General features: G+C 45.2%; 1 protein-coding gene across 3 annotated transcripts in view; it reads right to left on the bottom strand.

Moving 5' to 3' along the window:
• Positions 1-23,255, bottom strand: part of ABR (ABR activator of RhoGEF and GTPase) — a 444,215-nt gene that overhangs the window by 196,804 nt on the left and 224,156 nt on the right. Inside the window, exon 1 of one of the 3 annotated variants that reach the window (XM_088477781.1) lies at positions 14,499-15,094. The exons of the other annotated variants lie outside the window; for them this stretch is intronic. Within the exon in view, the coding sequence (XP_088333907.1) occupies positions 14,499-14,666 (168 nt within the window). The 5' untranslated portion in view covers positions 14,667-15,094. Of the gene's footprint in view, positions 1-14,498; positions 15,095-23,255 lie in introns of those variants that run through there. 3 annotated transcript variants of the gene reach the window in all.

Below are 23,255 nucleotides of genomic sequence, written 5' to 3'. Positions count from 1 at the left end.
TATAAGATAACAAATCTGATTCGTCAGCGACTGAATGCATTGTTTGCGCTCAAAAGTGTGTGTGGACAGATTGAAGATAAATACATTAGCCACGACACCAAGGAGGTGCACCAAGTCTATTACATGAGCCAAGACTGGGAAGTACGTTAAAGCCCTCTCTGCTCAATATGTTTTAATAGTAAAAATCAATCCGAACAATAAAAAAAAACCCCCCCGCTGAAATCTGAAATGCCTAAATAGACAAACTCTTAAAACCTACTCTCTTGTCTTCACCAATTTAATAGAACTGACCAGATACCGATCAATTGGAACTAAGATCAAAGTCTCCAATTCAAGTCAAATAAAAGGCAAATCAGACCCTTTGCGATATGTTCAAGCCTGCACACTGTAGATCAGTGATTCCCAACCTCGGTCCTCAAGGCACACTAACAGTCCTGGATTTGGTGATATCCAGGCTTGAGCACAGATGGTTAAATCAAAATAACTGAGGTACTAATTAAGTCACCTGTGCTCCAGTCTGGCTAGCCTCAAAACCTGGACTGTTAGTGTGCCTTGAGGACCGTGGTTGGGAACCCCTGCTGTAGATGAATGATGCCATAATAGTCAGGGGAGTGCCTGCTCTTTGTGTGGCAACATGTCTGCCTTGTAGTCACGTAGCCCTCACCAGATGTAGTATAATAAGATGGGCGTTACATGCAGAGCACAATCATCTATCACAATTGGTTCATGTAGATCTATAATTTTCTGACCACACCCCTAATTCAAATGAACTTGATGCAAAACAATATTCCAAGCTGTACTGCCAAAAAAGGGTTTATTCTTAGCACTTAGTTGTTAAATTTGAATTGCATGCAGAAATATTAAAATCAATGTCTCACAAAAGGCTCAAAAGAAGCCCAAACTGCTGGTAGTCACACCAACATCCCAGAAACTGAATCGGAACAAGGGCTTGGACTGAGCGAGGGCCTGAGAATAAAAGAGTAGTGTTCATTAACAGCTACCTGTCCTACATACAAGTGGAAAGTTTGGAAGCAGACAGGAAAGTGAAGAGCTACTAACAGAACGGCCATTGTTTTATGAAGAAACTAAAGTCTTGGCAGCTTTATGGGAACATTAAGGAGGGTTACACTATTTTCTACACAAAGCCGCAAAGTTTGGCAGTGCAGTGTGAACGTAAGGCAGGTCTTGCACTCTCAGCATTACAAATAACCGGTCTGTGTACGATGGAGCGTTTAACCGGAGGGCATGTGATGCACAATGCCCACTCCAAGTTTTATTATTTTTAGTAAGAAAAATGTACAGAAGCTCTAAGCAGAGGAGTTTAACATTCACTTGACCATTATTTTACAAGGCACTGTAGATATTTAATCAGTGTCTGTGTTGAGGAATTATTTTCAATACTGTAACAAAAATCAGACTGACGATAAAATACAAATACAAAGATAAAGCTTTGGTTAAATCAAAATGGCTGATGTACCAATTAAGACACTTGTGCATTGATATCCAAATAAACCTGGACTGTGAGGGTGCCTTAAGGAGCAAGTCAGGTTAACACTTGTATTCAGTTTGAGTATGTGGCCTTTAGAAGAAATATAAAATTGTGCCTTATACAGTACAAGCATTTTCTTTACTGAGAAACCACCATCCAAATATTTAAAAAACAAAGCTAACAATAGATAACAAAATAGTTCAAACTTGAATTTGTTTTATACTTAAAATCGCAAATAGGAAAAAAATGAATATAAATTAGACTTGGCTACTACTTGAGTGTTCCTACGAGGCTGTTTTAGCGGAACACTGCGCCCTGCCCAAATTTAAAAGAGCAAAATGCGCCCTGCCCTTTTAGCGACGCCCCGCCAAAACAGCCTGCCCTCAGCCTTCTCCACCTGCGGGCCACAGTGCCCCTGGGGGGGTGTGTGAAAGTTGCGGTGACAGATCACCGATAGGTGAATATACGCTGTGTGCATGCCATCTATTCACCATTAGGGGAGAGCTTGGGTAAGCCCAGCACTTACAGGGCCCCCAAATGTGATGAACTGGGGGCCCGATCAATCACACCCCCATTTCAGGAGCACGTTGAATATCCCGACCGGCAACCCCAGCACCCTGCCCGCTTTCTAGCGGGAACACTATACTCCCACACCAGCCACATAGCTGACTTTAGAACTCTGAAGTAGGCTGAGAGTTTATCACTCATATTGGGCCTGATTCTGATGTGGTCGAATCCCTGCGGCTATGCAATACCGTCCAACTAAAATGTCAATCAAGCTGCGGCTTGAGGGCACTGCGTGCTAATACTCTGGACTCGTTCAGCACATGTGCAGACCCACAAACATCGGACATGTACGTAAACCAATTCTATCCAGCATAATGGTATCTGTCAGAATTAGCCAACATGCAGAAAAAGGCATGGCCAAACCTGAAAGATGTGGAAGTGTATGCTTGGGCACAAAGGCCAGGTCCGCCCATTACAGCAGTCTGACGCTGATGGCATATGCAGTCATCATCTAACCGCATTTACTTTCAGTACCAGGCAACATCTGGTAGATATGAAGTATACTTTGTTTGGGATCAGTGGTTTGTTTTTCTTTTGGACATATTTAGTATACACCGTTTTCTCACATCATTAAACAACGACCAATTTAACACTTATTCTTTTGCTGTAAAAAAATCCAATATTGTCCCAATTTTGAGAAAGTTGCTCTTTTTGCAGTGAACACATGGAGGAAACAGAGATATGCAATTGTCAGGTTTACCTAGATTACAGAGGAGAAGTATATTTTATATACAGCACTTTCCATCTTTGGGCGGAATTCAATTGATTACGCGGTCCGGATCTCCCGTCTAAAGTGACAGGAGATCACGGGCCGCTATTCAATTGCTGCCATTATTCACGCTGATCGCGCCCATAGAGGTCAGGTTTAGCCGCGTAAAGCAGCTAAACCCGACCAAAGTGCTGGGCGCGATCGCGAAAAGTGATGTTTGGGGCGCCCAAACATGTCACTTTTCGCACATTTCAGCTCTCATCCCCCAGGGGCTGCGAGCTGAAATGTAGCGCTTGGCAGCTGATCGCGCCCGACAGGAGCAAGAATAGAATAGCTCTGTCGGGAGCGATAGGGGCTGGAATTAATTGAATTCCGCCCTTTCTCTTGTGGCGTGCCAAACGTTACCCCAAAACCCTTGCATGATGAATTCTATGAATGAAACTAACATTGTGATAGCGACTGTGGAAATTTCGTAGTGCATAACAGCTGTATCAATGCTGTGTCACATTTGGTATATAGACAGGACAAGGTTAGAATTGTCACTACCAGTTGAGACAGTAGATTACCCTAGCTTTCAGGCAAATAACACAATGTATCAATAGTGTAGGCTAGTACCATCAAGCCATATAATACCCCTTTTATTTCCACCGACTTAAAAATCCTGGGTTAATGCACGTGAACGCGCATCAAACCGGGATTTGTATCGGTGTAAACTCGGGTCCAGTGACCTGGGGATCCGACCCGGCTGGCTTCCAGGGTTGACCACGGGTTGTTCCCATGTCACCCTGCAGTGTACATGACATGAGCCAGGTCACGATGACCAGGGTCGCGCCACATGCTGTCCGACTGGCCGGTGTCAGTGGCGCTTGGAGATGACAATCTCCAAGCGTCCACTGCCGGGCTGACCAGAACAGAGCAGCACACCCCACCAGCCCTCCCTGCCTCCGGACCGCTGCAGAGTAAGGTAATGGGGTCGCGGAAGGGGAGGGAGATTAAGAAGCGCTGCTCACCTGCGCCGGAGAGCTGGGTCAGTGCTGACCCGGCTCCGGTGTGAACGGTGCCGACCCGGGCTATCGCCACAGTGTAAAAGGGGGTCTTGATCAGGGTTGGAAACGTGTTCCAAATCCCGGGTCAGACGCGGGACTTTGGTATAAAAGGGGTATTACTGAACTCATAACAACCACCAACCGGATTGTGCCATTGGAATGTCAAAGAAATAAAGATAAATGGTGAATGTACGAATATATATTAATAGTGCATCCGGAAACTATTCACAGCACTTCACTTTTTCCACATTTTGCTATGTTACAGCCTTATTCCAAAATGGGATAACTTCATTTTGTCCTCAAAATTCTGCACACAATACCCCATAATGACAACATGGAAAAAGTTTTTTTTAGATTATTGTAAATTTAATTTAAAAAAAAGAAATCACATGTCCTTAAGTATTCACAGCCTTTGCCATGAAGCTCAAAATTGAGCTCAGGTGCATCCTGTTTCCATTGATCATCCTTGAGATGTTCCTACAGCTTAATTGGAGTCCACCTGTGGTAAATTCAGTTGATTGGACATGATTTTGAAAGACATACACCTGTCTATATAAGGTCCCACAGTTGACAGTGCATGTCAGAGCACAAACCAAGCATGAAGTCCAAGGAATTGTCTGTAGGCCTCAGAGACAGGATTGTCTCAAGGCACAAATCTGGGGAAAGGTACAGAAAAATATCTGCTGCTTTGAAGGTCCCAATGAGCACAGTGGCCTCCATCATCCGTAAATGGAAATAAGTTTGGAACCACTAGGACTCTTCCTAGAGTTGGCCGGCTGTCTAAACCGAGCGATCGGGGGAGAAGGACCCTAGACAGGGAGTCAGAGCACAAACCAAGCATGAAGTCCAAGGAATTGTCTGTAGGCCTCAGAGACAGGATTGTCTCAAGGCACAAATCTGGGGAAAGGTACAGAAAAATATCTGCTGCTTTGAAGGTCCCAATGAGCACAGTGGCCTCCATCATCCGTAAATGGAATAAGTTTGGAACCACTAGGACTCTTCCTAGAGTTGGCCGGCTGTCTAAACCGAGCGATCGGGGGAGAAGGACCCTAGACAGGGAGGTGACCAAGAACCCGATGGTCACTGTCAGAGCTACATCATTCCTCTGTGGAGAGAGGAGAACCTTCCAGAAGGACAACTATCTCTGCAGCAATCCACCAATCAGGTCTGTATGGTAGAGTGGCCAGACGGAAGCCACTCCTTAGTGAAAAAGCACATGGCAGCCCGTCTGGAGTTTGCCAAAATGCACCCTAAGCACACAGCCAAAATGCACCCTAAGCACACAGCCAAGATATCAAAAGGAGTGATTTCAGGACAACTCTGTGAATGTCCTTGAGTGGCCCAGCCAGAGCCCAGACTTGAATCCGATTGAACATCTCTGGAGAGATCTGAAAATGGCTGTGCACCGACGCTTCCCATCCAACCTAATGGAGCTTGAGAGGTGCTGCCAAGAGGAATGGGCGAAACTGCCCAAAGATAGATGTGCCAAGCTTGTGGCATCATATTCCAAAAGACTTGAGGCTGTAATTGCTGCCAAAGGTGCATCAACAAAGTATGGAGCAAAGGCTGTGAATACTTATGTACATGTGATTTCTTAGGTTTTCTTTTTTAATTCAATCTCAAAAAAAACTTTTTACACGCTGTCATTATGGGGTACTGTGTGTAGAATTTTGAGGACAAAAATGAATTTATTCCATTTTGGAATAAGGCTGTAACATAACAAAATGTGGAAAAAGTGAAGCGCTGTGAATACTTTCCGGATGCAGTGTGTGTGTGTGTATATATATATACACATACATACATATATATATATATATATATATATATATATATATACACACATATATACATACACTATATATATATATAATTCTCAATACTCTCAAAAACGAGATACTTGCGCTGGTGCCTTCCTAGATTGGCACTCCAACATACTGTAATGTTGAAGGGCGGCACTCTGCCTCTTGCAAAACAATGTGTACTTTATTCTGACGTTTAGGGCATGTGATGCCGGGCGCATGCCCAAAACATCAGAATAAAGTACACATTGTTTTTCAAGACACAAAATGCTGCAATTCATCATAGCAGTACACACACACACATATATATACATATACACACACATACAGGCGGGTGCATAAATATTGGGACATTGACAGAATTTTCATATTTTGGCCTCTTTTCACCACCACAATGGCTTTGAAATGAAACAAACAAGATGTGCTTTAACTGCAGACTTTCAGATTTAATTTGAGGGTAATTACATCCAAATCAGGTGAACGGTGTAGGAATTACAACGGTTTCTATATGTGCCTCCCACTTTTTAAGGGGCCAAAAGCAATGGGACTATCAACTCAAAAGCTATTTCATGGACAGGTGTGGGCTATTCCCTCGTTATTTCATTATCAATTAAGCAGGTAAAAGGTCTGGAGTTGATTCTAGGTGAGACATTTGCATTTGGAATCAGTTGCTGTCAACTCTCAATATGAGATCCAAAGAGCTGTCACTATCAGTGAAGCAAGCCATCATTAGGCTGAAAAATCAAAACAAACCCATAAGAGAGATAGCAAAAACATTAGGTGTGGCCAAATCAACTGTTTGGAACATTCTTAAAAAGAAAGAACACATCGGAGAGCTCAGCAACACCAAAAGACCCAGAAGACCACGGAAAACAACTGTAGTGGATGACAGAAGAATTATTTCCCTGGTGAAGAAAAACCCCTTCACAACAGTTGGCCAAATCAAGAACACTCTCCAGGAGGTAGGTGTATATGTGTCAAAGTCAACAATCAAGAGAAGACTTCACAAGAGTGAATATAGAGGGTTCACCACAAGATGTAAACCATTGGTGAGCTCAAAAACAGGAAGACCAGATTAGAGTTTGCCAAACAACATCTAAAAAAGCCATTACAGTTCTGGAACAACATCCTATGGACAGATGAAACAAAGATCAACTTGTACCAGAGTGCTGGGAAGAGGATTATGGAGAAGGAAAGGAACTGCTCATGATTCAAAACATACCACCTCATCAGTGAAGCATGGTGGTGGTAGTGTCATGGCGTGGGCATGTATGGCTGCCAATGGAACTGGTTCCCTTGTATTTATTGATGATGTGACTGCTGACAAAAGCAGCAGAATGAATTCTGAAGTGTTTCGGGCAATATTATATGCTCATATTCAGGCAAATGCTTCAGAACTCATTGGACGGCGCTTCACAGTGCAGATGGACAATGACCCGAAGCATACTGCAAAAGCAACCAAAGAGTTTTTTTAAGGCTAAAAAGTGGAATGTTATGCAATGGCCAAGTCAATCCCCTGACCTGAATCCGATTGAGCATGCATTTCACTTGATGAAGACAAAACTGAAGGGAAAATGCCCCAAGAACAAGCAGGAACTGAAGACATTTGCAGTAGAGGCCTGGCAGAGCATCACCAGAGATGAAACCCAGTGTCTGGTGATGTCTATGCGTTCCAGACTTCAGGCTGTAATTGCCTGGAAAGGATTTGCAACAAAGTATTAAAAAGTGAAAGTTAGATTTAGGATTGTTTAGTTTGTCCCATTACTTTTGGCCCCTTAAAAAGTGGGAGGCACATATAGAAACCGTTGTAATTCCTACACCGTTCACCTGATTTGGATGTAATTACCCTCAAATTAAATCTGAAAGTCTGCAGTTAAAGCACATCTTGTTTGTTTCATTTCAAAGCCATTGTGGCGGTGAATAGAGGCCAAAATATGAAAATTCTGTCAATGACCCAATATTTATGCACCTGACTGTATATATATATATATATATATATATATACACCCACACACACACACATATATTCCCCCGGGTCTGGGGTGCAATGTGGCGTGTGTTCACATTGCTTAAATAAATAAAAACACAAAACTCAGCACTCGCCATTGCTAAATCATTCGCCATAGTACATAAATAATGGGGTTTTGGTTAATGGATTGATTAATGCATTTAAGCCTGCAGCCCACATCACGGGACCTCATTTCTCTGCAGGCCGGATTGTGCAGGACCTGCAGAGAAATGGGGCCCCGTGATGTGAGCTGCAGGCTTAAATGCATTAATCAATCCATGAACCAAAACCCCATTATTTATGTAGTATGGTGAGTGATTTAACAATGGCGAGTGCTGAGTTTTGTGTGTATATATATACATATACACACACACATATACATATATATATATATATATATATATATATACACACATACATACATACATACACACACACATACATACATACATATCGTCCAACAGTAACTTGTAAACCAATTGCCTACAGTTGTCACCATCATATACATTAAGATGGCTATAGCTCAGGCCTACAAAGCATCTGCCACGTATATTAAATAATATATAACAGCCCACAGGAGAAAAGGAAGTGTAAATTAATAGCCTGTTCTTAAATTAAGAGAAACAAGAAATTAAGTATTAAAACAAAAAATAATACCAATAGGTTTAATATTCTGCCATTTTTTACAGGAATAGATTTAAACATTTTGCTGTACTGCCCCGTATATTAAAGAAATATATACACTGTGCCAGTAAGTAAAAGAACACTGCTTTTTCTGTGTGGTGGGCATCGATAAAAAGACTTTGGGTCGTATTCAATTGCCGGCGAGAAGTTCTCACCGATGACATAATTTCGCCAGGCGAGAACTTTTCCCCGTATTCAATTGCATAGACTTTTCGCCGGTGCGAAAAGTCTGCGCCTTGTAACCAGTGGAAAAGATTCGCCTGTGAATAGAGGCGGAAAAAAGTGCAGAATTGGGGGTTTGGGGTGCAAAGTTGCGTGAACATCCCTGTAGGCTTGGGACAGTCCCCCAAAGGTAATCTGCATTAAAAAAAAAAAGTATAAAAAATACTTTCGAACACCCCAAAAAGTACTTTAGTTTTGGGGGCGAAAAAAAAAACAAAGTTGGGGTGACAAACTTAAAAACTAGCGAAAGAGACTCCAGGAGGTCCCCCAAGTATGCCACATGTGTTTTTTGGTTTGCAGGTGTTTGCTGAAGGTGCATTTTTTAAAAATGCACTTTAGCGATTTTTAAACATTTTCATGTACCCCAAATTTGGGACTACTAATTTAAAAAAAAAAACAAAAAAAAAAACGAAATGCTATTCTTCACCACTTGTGCAAAGATGCAAAATAGCAGCAATTGAGAGCAATTAAGCACCCCAAATACCTTCAGCAGGGCTATTCGGGGGGATCCATAGTGATCCCCCATGTCAGTGCATCTTTTGGGGGGTGTCAGGGTGTTTTCCCCAAATCTGACAGGACTTTTTGACGATTTCAGTTTTGCCGGGGTGCATTCTTGCGTCCTCTGCAATTAAATAGGGCGAATCGCGGTTCCGAACTTGACACTTTTCCAAAGCCAAAACTAGCGATGACGCCGAAAACTCCAGCATGTGAAAACTCCGGGACTTTTCGCCGGCAATTGAATATGGCCCTAAATGTCACAACATGAGAAGATATTGGCCAGCCTGGTCTTTCCACAAATTCAAGCCTGATTCTTGTGGTGTCAGCTGTTTCTTCAGACTCACCACTGAAAAAAGTAGGAACATGACCAGTAAATGGAATCATTTGACCAAAAAGTTTTTTATTCTCACCAGCAACAAAGGCTCCTATGTCTTAGCTTAATTGTGTAATTCAATTTGCTCAGGAAAAAGTCACCAGAATTATAATGGCATGGGAAGTATAAATATATTTATAAAAAAAAAGAAGGCATCATCATTGTGGTAATCAACATAGAGGCGTAATGGATTAGCGGCGACCACCGAAAAAAAGTGGATTTTTTGCCAATTATCCCAATTTTGTCGACAATTTTTTTCCTCCCTATCCTATTATTTCAGTCGATAAGCTTGCGGATCTATGTGTTTTCGTCATTTAGGTGGTGAAAAAATGTCACTTATCGTGAATTATTTTTCAGGACACATCAGGTACATGAAAAATATCCATGATAAGTGCAGGCGGCACTTCTGGGCTAATTGGATAGCCCCGCCGCGATCAATTAGCAGCGCTACTTCAGCGCTGCTAATTGGACACCCCCCATAGTGTGTCTGTTTAGGTGGAGGAGGAATGAATGACATTACAATTTGCTGACTGTTTACAGGGTGGTGAAGTATTGGAGTGTAAATATAAGAGGTAACAGGCTGGGAAAGTCCGTTACGTGGACAGTTTACAACCTATTCTAGAGTACAGGATAAATACATATACCGTATATACTCGAGTATAAGTCGACCCGAATATAAGCCGAGGTACCTACTTTTACCACAAAAAACTGGGAAAACTTATTGACTCGAGTATAAGCCTAGGGTGGGAAATGGCAGCAGCTGGTTGTGCCCCCAGTAGTAATCCCTCCTGGTAGTGCCCCCAGTGGTAATCCCCCCTTTCAGTGCCTCCAATAGTAATCCCCCCCTGGTAGTGCCCCCAGTGGTAATCCCCCCTTTTAGTGCACCCTGTAGTAATCCCCCCTGGTAGTTCCCCCAGTGGTAATAACCCCTTTTAGTGCCCCATGTAGTAATCCCCCCCTGGTAGTACCCCCAGTGGTAATCCCCCCTTTTAGTGCCCCTTGTAGTAATCCCCCCCTTGTAGTTCCCCCAGTGGTAATAACCCCTTTTAGTGCCCCCTGTAGTAATAACCCCTGGTAGTGCCCCCTGTAGTAATCGCCCCCTGGTAGTGCCCCCTGTAGTCCCCCCCCCCCCCAGTAGAGAGAAAAGTAACAAGAATAATAATAAAAAAAAATCACTTACCTGAAACTCCCGCTCCTGGTCCCGCCGCTAACAGCTCCTCCGGCCGCTTTGTATGGGAGAGACGTCATTACTCATGACGTCTCTCCCATTACCCACTGCGGGAGCCGGAAGATGGCTCCCGCAGTGGGAACAGCAGCAGCCGCTGAGAGTCTGACAGACTCTCAGCGGCTGCTGATTACAGCAAACACGCAGCTGCCGGCTCCGGCGGCTGTGTGTTTGTGCTGACCGAACTCCGTCCGGTCAGCGCTACACTTCACGCGAGTATAAGCCGAAGGGGTACTTTTTCAGCACAGAAAATGTGCTGAAAAAGTCGGTTTATACTCGAGTATATACGGTACGTCCTCAATATAAAAGCATAGTATAACTTTTTTTTTCTTCAAAAGAAACCTTATTTACTTACCACAAAAAATAGCTTAATTTTTTTCCAAAATGCCCAATAAAACATGTGCAAGCCAGGCAGATGAGATGTAATGGTACCATCAGGCTACATTGGGGCCTTGCATGGGATATGGGAAACTTGTGAAATAAGTAAATAAGCAGCTAGTGTGTGGAGAGAACCAATGGAAATATAGTCATACATTTCAGATGTGCCATGTATCATCTTGTGTGTATGACCTCATCAGGGCTATTTGCCTTTATAAAAACAACAGAGGTACATTTGTGAAACCTGGAGAAATGGTTATGTTACATACAGCAGCCAATTAGAACATTTAACGAGCGATCATGGTACAGATGTGACCACATCAGTGATGTGCAGTGAGGTGAGGCAGAGCCTTTCCTGTCATGCTTAGGAATACTCCACAGTTTTTACTATAAAAATAAGAAAAATGTTAAGAAAATATTATAAATATCTTCTTTGTATTATTCGAATCATTTTTTACAGTCAAAACTCTGGAGTAAAAAGTGTATGGCAGGTGAGGCACTGCCTCCCCTGTCATCCTTTTCTGCACATCCCTGATCAAAACACACCAAATTTCCAGCACTATATACTGCTGCACCTTTGTATAATGCCCACATGCACCCTAGGGTTCATATATGTATGTGTAAATCTGGCTCTGATACTAGCCAGTGCCTCCCCACACGTCACTGGTCCACACACATCTTACTTCCTTGCTCGTTAAACAGTCCATCTAGTCATGCCATGCCATGCCCTGAAGGGTGCCATTTGCCGATGCAACGGTGTTAAAACGCCGGCAACGGACTGGCACCATGCACCCTTCGCGGCCCTCTCCGAGGAAAATTCAGTGATTCCGGGCTGCTGTAATGCTGCGATGACACACACCGGCAAGAAAATTGCGGCTAATAGGATTGACCCCATAGCATCAGCCTGTCAGGAAACAACTTTGTATTCCACTAATGTAAATATTCAAAGTAGAATTGTCCTGTTGGATTTTTTTCTTCCTAGGTTCATTAAATGGCTTCTTGCACAATTTAGATTATTCACAAAACCATCGGTTTAGATCTGTCCTATTACTCCAAAACCACTTGCCAATCTCAATCATGTTTTTTGGAGCTTTCACATTACCTTACAGGGTGGATGCAGGCTGTTATAAGGAAAGCACTTGACATTAACGTAACTGGAGAAAAAGTAAAAGATAGTAGACACAAGCCCTCCCTCTGGGCAATATGTGTGGGTTGACATACATGTCTCGCATGGGTTGGGTATGGAATGCCGGCAGTTGGGATCCCGGCGGTCACGACAGGGTTAACATACCGACACTTGCTGGTCGGTATGCTAACCCTCCCTTTTTGGTGCCTAATCATAACCTCCCCCTCCCTGCACCCTAAACCTAACCCTCCCCCCTTAGTGAAAAGGGGGGATACAGCACTCTAGGTTAATCTGTCAGTGTCCTTAGCAGCTCCGCATACAGAGGTATCCCTGCCTCTGTTTAGACAAAATTATATGAATAAATATAACGCGGTGCGCTCTGGGGCACTTAAAATAATCAAAGATAAATCATTAGATAACTTTATCAGTATGTAAAAGGTGTACAGTCCCATATATATCCACAAATTATCTGCATAAAGTCCAGAGATTGGCTGTAGCAGAAAATTGATCCTTAATTAGACCATCTGTAGGTAGGGTGTTCATATAAATCCCAGAACAAACTAATGCAACTTTTGTCGTTGGTTCAGGTGGTGGTGTGATGGGTTTACAGACTATATCACAATGTATAGTGGTATATTACCATATAAACCTCCCACCTTAGTCCCTATCCCTCCCACTAGTGCTTAACCCCGTACCCTAAACCTAACCCCCGAAACTTTCCTTCGGGAAGCCGGCGGTCGGGATTCTGTAGCCGGGATCCCTACACTGTAAGGATTCCACCACAGGTATTTCGACAGTCGGCATCCCGCACGACGGGATGCGGACTACATATAAATCTATAATGGCAATAAATAAAATAAAGATAGAAAAAATGTAAAGTTAAATCCTCCTTTGCCGTTTTAAAATAATAATTATGCAATACTGAGTTGTACACTATTGAGCAATCACAGGATTTCCATTGGTACTCCAAACACAGGCAAAGAGCAGTTGGAGTAGCACATCTCACCTACCCCTGGTCATAGATGATAATACAAATCTGTGCAGAGAGGAATAAGGTTGTGCAAAATGCCAGTGACAAAAGCAATCACACTTAACACGCTTTGGTTATTGAGTGCTTGCTACCGGCCATTGTGGAGGGGAGGAGTCACAGAAGGACAAGTCCGAATGAGTTCAAATGCAGTAAACGTGCCCATAAACGGTGCTGCAATGCAAATGCTTTGAAGCCCAAGTGTAAAATACATTAACAATTATAGTAAAGGTATGAATTTAGAAGACTGAGGGGTAAGGGGCCCAAGAGTTACAAAACCAAACTTGGGACAGAAACTATGTAAAAGTGCAGGCACTGTACACCACAGTACTGAGACAGTTCTGGTTAATTTGCTAATCTTGGCATCATGTACAAACTCCACCCATGTTGTAGAGATTACGTGATCTAATAACACTCTGCTTTCCTGCAGTGTCACAGCATGCTAACCTCCTCCTCCTCACATGGATATGGCCAACACACACTGTACAGGTGGCACAACTGGATACCTGTTACACTGTCCAAAGTGTCACTTCAGAGTGACAAACACCAAAACAAATCATTAGACTGCCAAATCAAAGAGCAGGTGCAGAACAGCATTTGTTTATGTACACTTCCTTCTTCCAATCACCTTTTGGAGAACAAAAATCCAATTATTCTAATGAATACAAATGATCGTCAGCCAAAATAAAAAAAGAACCACACATTCAGTGTGCACCAGCAGTGATTCTTCTGAAAATGGTGTCTTAATTATACATCGCACAGAATAAAGTAATGACTGGCATTCCCCACCTAAATGATTACAGCCTTTCATGGGATTAAATCAGTCAATAATCATTCACGCTAGAGACAGGTGTACAGAATTGTCAGTCCTTGTTACACTTCACATTCTTCTGTTACCCTGCTGCCTGAGTCACATCAGCAATGGGATACTGTTCACAAAAGCATACAATTGCCATCAACTAAACAAAAACAGTAAAATTAGGATTCTTTGAAATGGTAATCTGTACATACAGTATGCAAAGGACACACAATTATAAACAGAATATCAACCTTAGGTCTTGAACACAGAATGATGTTTTACAGGCCCTACTAAAGCTAAATGATTACACTATTATCTTTATAATTGCATATAAAAAAGGATATAAAAAAAACCCACACACACACACACATGGTGACTGCTTATTCTAGGTTATCACAAGCTTGTAGGCCTATCAAAAGAACAAAATTTTTAGCCACTGCTTTACAATATTAAATTCCATTCTTAGATTTCCAGGGAAGATCCTACACGTAACTACACTTGCCTCATTGATCCAGGTGGGGCTTACACATGGCTGATCCAGAACCTACCTTAGTGGGTTCCGGGAAAGTAGTTTGCCCATCAGGACTTGTTGGGGACTGGCATTCCACATCTTCTAAATAAAAAATGTCCTCATCATCAAGTATGCGGTCAAGAAAGCCGATGGCCTCCTCTTCCTCCTCCATTCCTGGTACGGCAGTTGTAGGATTGCTCTCCATAAAGTTCTGTTCCCAATTTCACCAAGAGAATAGGACATGCAGGTACATGTCATGCTTGTTAGCCGCACATCTTCCTTAAAAATCCTAAACCTGTGAGGACCAAGCTAAATATTTCTCCACAGTCAAACTGCCAAGGCCCTTCTGAGAGCCAAGTGGACTATCTATTCACCCATCATCTCTTCTCTGTGCTTCTAGTCTCCCACTGCTGTTGAAATTTCACTTCTACTCTCTGCAAGATGAAAGGAGGGGGAGACGGGGAATTTCTGACACTTCCTCAAAACCTCTTCCTTTTTTTTTTTTTTAAATCCTCCTTCAGTTAACCCTACACTGCACCAGCATTGCTTTTACTGTGCACAAAGTGCAGCCCCTTCTGTAGAGATCAGTCTGTTTTCCCCATTGAACTTTCCCTGCTGTGTTTGAACTGGCTTCTCAGCACACACAGGAAATGCTGTCTTGTTGGGCAGGCCTTAAGAGGAGGGGCCGCTGCTGCTCCTTCTCCACAGTAACCCCTGATGTCCCATACACCATTAGGAAGGGAAACCAAAGATGGTTCTGAGATTTCTCTGCATGAAGGACAAGCACAATCTGCCGTAATCAAATCGTCCCTTCAGATGGGCAGAGAGGAAGCAGCACATACTGTCTATTCCAATGATCCCTGACATTCTGTATGTCCATTTCAATGTTCCTGCGACATCATATCTCACATACCGCTTATTCCAGTGTTATTCAGATATTGTGTATAACATTTATTTATTACCAGTTATTTATATAGCGTACACAGCTCTTTACAGAGAATATTTGTCCATTCACATCAGTCCCTGCCCCAGTGGAATCTACAGTATGTTCCCTACCACATGCTCACACACTTACACAGTAGGGTTAAACTTTGTTGGGACATAATTAACTTACCAGTATATTTTTGGAGTGTGGGAGGAAACTGGAGCACCTGCAGGAACCCACGCAAGCACAGGGAGAATATACAAACTCCACACAGTTAGGGCTGTGGTGGGAATTGAACCCACAACCTCAGTGCTGTGAGGCAGTAATGCTAACCATTACACCCTCTGTGCTGCCTATTCCAGTGTCCATCCTAGAGGCCCTCTGTCATTATGCATGGCATACTGCTTATTCCAGTGACCTTGTGACATTATGCATCACATACTGTCTACTTCAATGTGACATTATGGGGTCGATTGAATTAGCCACAAAACGTCTCAACTTGCGACTAAGTGCGCGCTTATTCCACACAGCGCAGCCCTGAACTTGCAGGGCTGCGTACAACATTCCACAAATTCAACATCTTTTTCTATGTTTTATCACAAAGAAATAGGGCCCTCATTCAGAGCCGCTCGTTAGCGGCAGTACGCTCGTTCCGAGCGATGTTTGCACATCTGCGCATGCGGACGGTTTTTAGTACGCATGCGCGAACCAGTCAGTGCGGCCGAAAATCGTTTGTACGCTATATAGCGAGTGCCTGCTATTTTGAGTGACAGAATGAGGCGTATGTGGGTGGTAACAGGGGATGGTGCTTGAAAATGGGGAGTGGAGATCCGAACGCAGGCGTGCTTAAAGGTCAAAACGGGCGTTTTATGGGTGTGTATATTTAAAACAGCAGCGTCATTGACCACGTCACTGGGTTATTTTAGAGCCAGAACTGCTCGCAAATTTGTGGTAGCAAACACCAACCACAAGAATAGCGAGCAGTTCATACGCTGGTCGATGTACTCGATTAATCTAATAAATAGCGGACATGACGTAGGATGCGAGCGGCCAGGGGGCGTTTTTAACAAATAAACGAGCGTATGTTTTGCTCGCTCGTTCAGACTTAGAGGTGTGAACAGACTACAATGTGCGTACGGATCATTTGAATAGCCACCCCTTGTTTTTAAACGAACGACCGCAAATAGCGAACGGCTCTGAATGAGGGCCTAGGTTCTCTGTCTTATGGAAAGTGCTTGTAATTTCTTTAGATACATTGTGAAAAGAAAAAAACCCAAAAAACAATTTAATGCAATTTTCAATAAAACAAATTCACGAATGCGGGGAGAGATGTGAGTTGATGTTCCGTTGAAGGTTTTTATACTCCTCTGCAATAGCACGTCACACCACCTGTTACTAATTCAATCGACCCACATGTATTACATATTGACTATTTCAGTGTTTCACAGACATTTTGCATCATGGTAAATATGGGAGACGGTCAATATCCTGGAAAAGGGGATGTCGGCAACCCAAAGGTAAGTAGCAGGGTTAAGGGGAGGCTTATGGGGCACATCCACTAGACGATCTGCTCCCTGTTCAATCTCTAAACGATTTTCCCTTGAAATTTTCTCTTTCAGTCTGAACGATTTGCAAACTATCTTTAATAGATAAAGTGAAATTGACCTGCATGTTCAGTCGACTGACGCGACGATCAAACGACCAGCGGGAGCGCGCATCGTTGATCGTTAACGACCAAACACTGCACGATTTATAGACGACTTTCAAATGATTGAACGATAACAATGTCGTTATCGTTCAATCGCCAGCTAAAATCGTGTAGTGGATGCCCCCCTTTAGGGTTAGGCACCAGGAGGAGGGTTAGGTACTAGGGAGGGAGATTAGGTTTAGGCACCTTGGGGGGGTAGGGGAAGGAGAAGGGTTAGGTTACCTACCAACAATGTCTGTATCCTAAGCATGTCAGGATGCCGGCATCGGGATTTTGACTGCCGGGAACCCGAGCGCCGGCATCCTGTACCCAACCCAGTAAATATGTGCCAAGTACTCACTGTTTTTGAAAATCTATCACAAGTACCCCCAAAATATACCTAGTAATCACTTGTGTCTGTAAAATGGGCCATTTAGACAAACACTATTTATAGTGTTTTTTCACAATGAACTTGAAGCCAATACTGCATTTTCAGGAGTTCTTTAAAACTGTGTGGAAAGACCCCCTGTGCAGAATGTGCTATTTTTTTACTGCACACATCTACAATACTGCACAGAAGTCAGTGTTCTCGCCCAGAAAATCTTGCCAGCCGGGTGGCATTATGAAGTAGCCGGGTGGGTGCAGTGCTATCTTGCTGGACATAGATATCATTTTTAAGAGACTCTTGCAGATATAACCCACTTGCTGGCTGGACACAGATATAATTGTGACCAGCAATGTACACACAGAGACAGCACTCAGGCTGAGAGACACAGTGCACATCTGCACTCTGGTATGTCTGGGAGAAATCACATACAGGAGATTAAGCGATGAGATGGGATGTAAGAAAATTAATGCAGTTAATTATGCACAAATTATATAAAAGCTCATAAAAACACAAATTAAAATATTGCATCATGTAAAGTTATTTTTAAATTGTGCAACAAAAAACTGACAAATCACATGTACAGTACTGGGATTGTTTTACCAGCGGCTGTTTAGCCGCTGGTTCAAATCCCGACAGGTAGAGCCCAGCAGGACAGCATGCCGACAGCGCAGGTGCCTAACCCTAACCTCCCCCGTTTGTGCCTAAACCTAACACCCCCTTCCTCGCTCCCTAAACCTAGCCCTCCCGAGGGGTGCCAAACCCTAACCTCCCCCCAAGTGCCTAACCCTAACTCCCCTTCCCATAGTCTAACCCTAACCATCCCGAGTGGAGGGGTGCCAAACCCTAAGTCCCCCCGGGGTGCCCTAAACCTAACCCTCCCCCCCTCCCCCCCGAGGCCAAGTAGAACCGGCGGCCGTACTTACCTCGATCGGGCCTGCGTCGATCTACTTCCCGGCGTCGGGATTATGACAGGCATCGGCATCTTGACGCAAGTCATAACTCCTTAGCTGGCGTTCCGCCGTCATATAACTATATCCCGTACAGTACATCTGGGAGCACTGCATTTAAACTAATCCACACACAATGTGAAGACAACTGTTTTTCTTTGCAGCCACAAATTTGTGTTTTCAATTACACAAATTATCAACTTATGATAATTTATTATTAGCAGTGTAACACTTCATTCTGTAGAGTGAGCAGTTTCCGACTACTTGAAGCAAATGTAACACAGCGCAGGGTGATTTATGAGTAAGCAGCACAGGAAAAACAGAGTGCCAAAGGTCAGTATTTCTGTCTAGCAATAAGATACCGGAGGCCTGTTCCTGGTTGATACTTGCAACAATGAGTTAAGGGAGAATTGTACACATAGCCCACTAATGGTTTGAAAATATAAGATATGGTAAGAACTTACCTTTGTTATCTCTATTTCTACGGCTCTGAATCAGGGCTACTGTAAGTAACACACAGAAGCAAAGAAAAAAAACAATCCTCAGGCTGGGATGTAGTCAGGATGTCAATACTTACATAATGTTGACATGTTCAAAATGCAGACATGAATGTCGACACATTATTAGTTGCGGACAGGGTTAGGATAAAATAGTGTTGACATTAGGACTGTCTACATTCATAATGTTGACATAATGAACAAGTCGACATTATGTGAATATCGAGATGTGAACATTCTAGACGAGTTGACATTGTATCGAATGTCGGCATTTCAGACCACAACCCTCAGGTCTCATATACAACTTCTAAAAGACCAAACCCCACATTTATCCTGATGAAAGCTTATACAAGCCAAAAATAGGAGATATGGTAAGAACTTATCTTTGTTATCTCTATTTCTACGAAGTCCATAGGGTTCCACAGGATACCTTGGGGTATAGGTGTGACGTCAGTCATCGGGCACCATAGAATTAAGCTTTCAGCCTCCCAGGATGCACTAGGGTCCCCCTCCTATACCCCGCCCCCGAGCCAAGGCACCTCAGTTAGTTACCAAGCCATAGGCCGGAGGAGGAGAAGGAAGAGAGAGAAAGAAGATCTGGATACACACAAGAATCACACTCTCACCAGAGGGAGACGGGAAAACCGGTGACCAGACCAAAGCCCATCTGCAGCACAGGTGCGACAGGGCGGGAGTCCTGTGGAACCCTATGGACTTCGTAGAAATAGAGATAACAAAGGTAAGTTCTTACCATATCTCATATTTTCTACTTCAGGGTCCATAGGGTATCCACAGGATACCTTGGGGATGTCCCAAAGCAGTATCCTTTAAGGGTGGGGACGCTCCTGTGCTGAAAGGAGAATCCGCCGCCCGAAGGAAGCATCCTGAGAGGCGAAGGTGTCAAACCTGTAATACCTCACGAAGGAATGGACAGAGGACCACGTAGCAGCCTTGCAGATCTGGACTGCAGAGGCACCATGTCGAGCTGCCCACGAAGGACCCACAGACCTAGTGGAATGAGCCTTCAAAGAAGGAGGAACCGGTAGACTTTACGGAAGCCATAGAGGACAAACAAGGCGTCCGACTTCCTAAACGAAGAAGTGCGGTCAACACAAGTCCTTAAGGCCCGCACAACATCCAAAGTGGCCTCACCCACGGAAAGACCAGGTGAGTTAAAGGCCGGAACAACTATTTCCTTGTTAACATGAAACTGGGAAACAACTTTGGGAAGAAATTCAGGCCGAGTGCGGAGCACTGCCCTGTTCCCATGAAAAATCAAGAAAGGGGGTCTACAAGAGAGAGCCCCTAAATCAGAAACACGTCTGGCCGAAGCTATGGCCAGAAGGAAAACAGTCTTAGCTGTTAGCCATTTAAGATCCACTGAGCCCAGTGGTTCAAATGGCAGTCCCTGGAGAGCCCTCAGGACCACAGCCAAATCCCAAGGCGCCACAGGTGGAACAAAGGGCGGCTGAATGTGGAGAACACCTTGCATAAAGGTGCGCACATCCGGGATTGTAGCAATCCTACGGTGAAACCAGACAGACAGGGCCGAAACCTGTACCTTCAAAGAGGCAAGGCGAAGCCCATGATCTAGTCCCGCTTGTAGGAAGGCAAGTATCCTAGACAGACGAAACTCCCGCGGTGCATAACCTCTCGGTCGACATCATTGGAAGAACGCATGCCAGACGCGATGGTATATCCTCACGGACGACGGTTTCCGAGCTCGCAACATGGTACACAGAGCTGGAAAACCCCCATGACCTCAACATGGCTGTCTCAACAGCCACGCCGTCAAAGACAGCCGAGCCAGGTCCGGGTGAAGACAAGGACCCTGCGACAAAAGGTCCGGTCGTAGCGGCAACCGCAGAGGACTGTCCACGGACAGACCCTGAAGGTCAGAGAACCAGTGCCGTCTGGGCCACGCGGGAGCTATCAACAGGAGCGTCCCTCCTTCCTGTTTGAATTTCTGGATTACCCGTGGAAGAAGGGAAACCGGAGGAAACAGGTATGCGAACCGGAACGTCCACCGGACGGACAGAGGATCCACCAGAGACGCCTCTTCGTCTCTTGTGCGAGACCCGTACACCGGCAACTTGTTGTTGTGCCGGGACGCCATGAGGTCGATCACTGGAAGACCCCACCTGTCCACCAGCAGTTGAAAAACGTCCGGGTGCAGGGACCATTCCCCCGGATGAACGTCCTGGCGACTTAGAAAGTCCGTCTCCCAATTTAGCACTCCCGGGATGAAGACCGCTGATATGGCCGGAAGATTGCGCTCCGCCCATACCAGGATCCGAGACACCTCTACGAGAGCCGCCCGACTTCGGGTTCCTCCTTGCCTGTTTATGTAGGCCACGGTGGTAGCGTTGTCCGACTGGACCTGCACCGGACGACCCTGGAGAACCCGATGTGCCTGCTGGAGAGCATTGAAGACCGCACGGAGTTCCAGGATATTTATTGGAAGTTCCGCTTCTGCCAGTGTCCACCTGCCCTGGAACAAGTGTGGACCCGAAACTGCTCCCCAGCCCCATAGACTGGCGTCTGTTGTCAACAGGACCCAATTTGGTACCCAGAACGGACGTCCCTTGCTGAGATGGGTCGTCTGCAACCACCAGGCAAGGGACAGGTGAACCTCCGGGGTGAGCACTATCGTCTGGGACTTTAGAGACTGAGGCAGCCCATTCCACTTGGACAGGATCAGGTGCTGCAGAGGTCTGGAGTGAAACTGGGCATATTCCACCATGTCGAACACCGACACCATGGAGCCCAGTAACCTCATCACCGAGTGTAGAGACACCCGGCGGCTGTGCAGACAACTGCGCACCCTCGACTGTAAAGCAGAGATCTTTTCATCCGTCACAAATATCCTTTGCTGTCCGGAATCCAATAAGGCTCCGAGGTGCAGAATCCGCCGAGACGGGATTAGAGTGGACTTATGCCAGTTGATTAACCAGCCATGCCATTGCAGCAGTGCAATGGTCAGGTCCAAGTGGCGTAGAAGGAGCTCTGGAGATCCTGCCACTAATAACAGGTCGTCCAAGTACGGCAACATGCGGACTCCTTGCAGCCGCAGAGAAGCCGCCATGACCGCCATCACCTTGGTGAACACACGCGGTGCTGTCGCCAGGCCAAAAGGTAACGCCCGAAACTGAAAATGGTCGCTGCGGATTGCAAACCTGAGGAACTGTTGATGGCGCAAAAGAATAGGGACATGCAGGTAAGCGTCCTGTATGTCCAATGACACCATGTAGTCCCCAGGTTCCAGCGCCAGAACGATGGACCGTAGGGTCTCCATCCGAAACTTCGGCACCCGCAAAGACTTGTTGAGAGCTTTGAGGTTGAGAATCGGATGATACGACCCATTGGGTTTCTGCACCAAAAAAAGATTTGAATAGAAACCCTGGCCCCTCTGGGAGAATGGAACAGGCACTATAACTCCAGTCTGGAGCATAGTGTGCAAGACCTTCCGCAGCTCCGTGGCCTTGTTCCGGTCTGATGGTTGACCCGTGGTGAAGAATCGAGCCGGGGGTCTGTGCCGGAACGAGAGGGCGTACCCGTGGGAGACCACCTCGAGAACCCAAGTGTCTGTCGTGGTGACCGACCAACACCGGGCGAACTGCAGCAGGCGGCCTCCCACTTTGGGATCCCCCAACGGGAGGCCCGGAACGTCAGGCCGCAGGTTTGTCATCAGGCTTAGGGGCCGGACGTCTGGTACTCCATGCCTGCTTCCGGGCTTGGCCAATTTTTTGGGACCAGCCTGTCGGGGAAAAGACTGTGGTTTGGGCCTGCCCTGGGCCCTATAAGACTGAAAGGACGATGGTCCTGAACCAGAAGGAACCGCGGCCGACGGGAGACAAGCCGATTTGGCTGCCGCCAGCGTGGCCACAATCTTGTCCAGATCTGGACCGAAGAGAACTTCTCCGTTAAAGGGCAACGCCTCCAGACCCTTTTTGGAGTCAGCGTCCGCCTTCCAGGATCGCAACCACAAGGTGCGACGAGCAGCCACCGCTGCTGAAGAAATTCGAGACACCAGTGTACTAATGTCTAAGGCCGCCTCGTTGATATAAGTGGCCGAATCACGGAGATTACCAATCAACTCCGTTTGTTCGGCCGGACAGTCGGAATCAAAGGACGCCTCCAATGAATCCGCCCAGCGCTCCATCGCTCTGGCAACCCAGCAAATGGCCATAGCCGGCCGCGCTGCCCCCCCGCAAGAGAATAAGCGGACTTCAGGCAGATCTCCACCTTGCGGTCCGTAGCATCCTTAAGGGAGGACATGGATGGAATCGGCAATGTGGCACTACGGACAAGACGTGTCACATGAGAATCCACCTGTGGAGGGGATTCCCA

Source organism: Taudactylus pleione, unplaced genomic scaffold (genome assembly GCF_031769625.1).
Source record: "Taudactylus pleione unplaced genomic scaffold, aTauple2 ptg000203l, whole genome shotgun sequence".
Taxonomy (NCBI): Eukaryota; Metazoa; Chordata; class Amphibia; order Anura; family Myobatrachidae; genus Taudactylus; species Taudactylus pleione.
The sequence above is the reverse complement of the archived record's forward strand: the minus strand, read 5'-3'. Positions and strand labels throughout refer to the sequence as shown.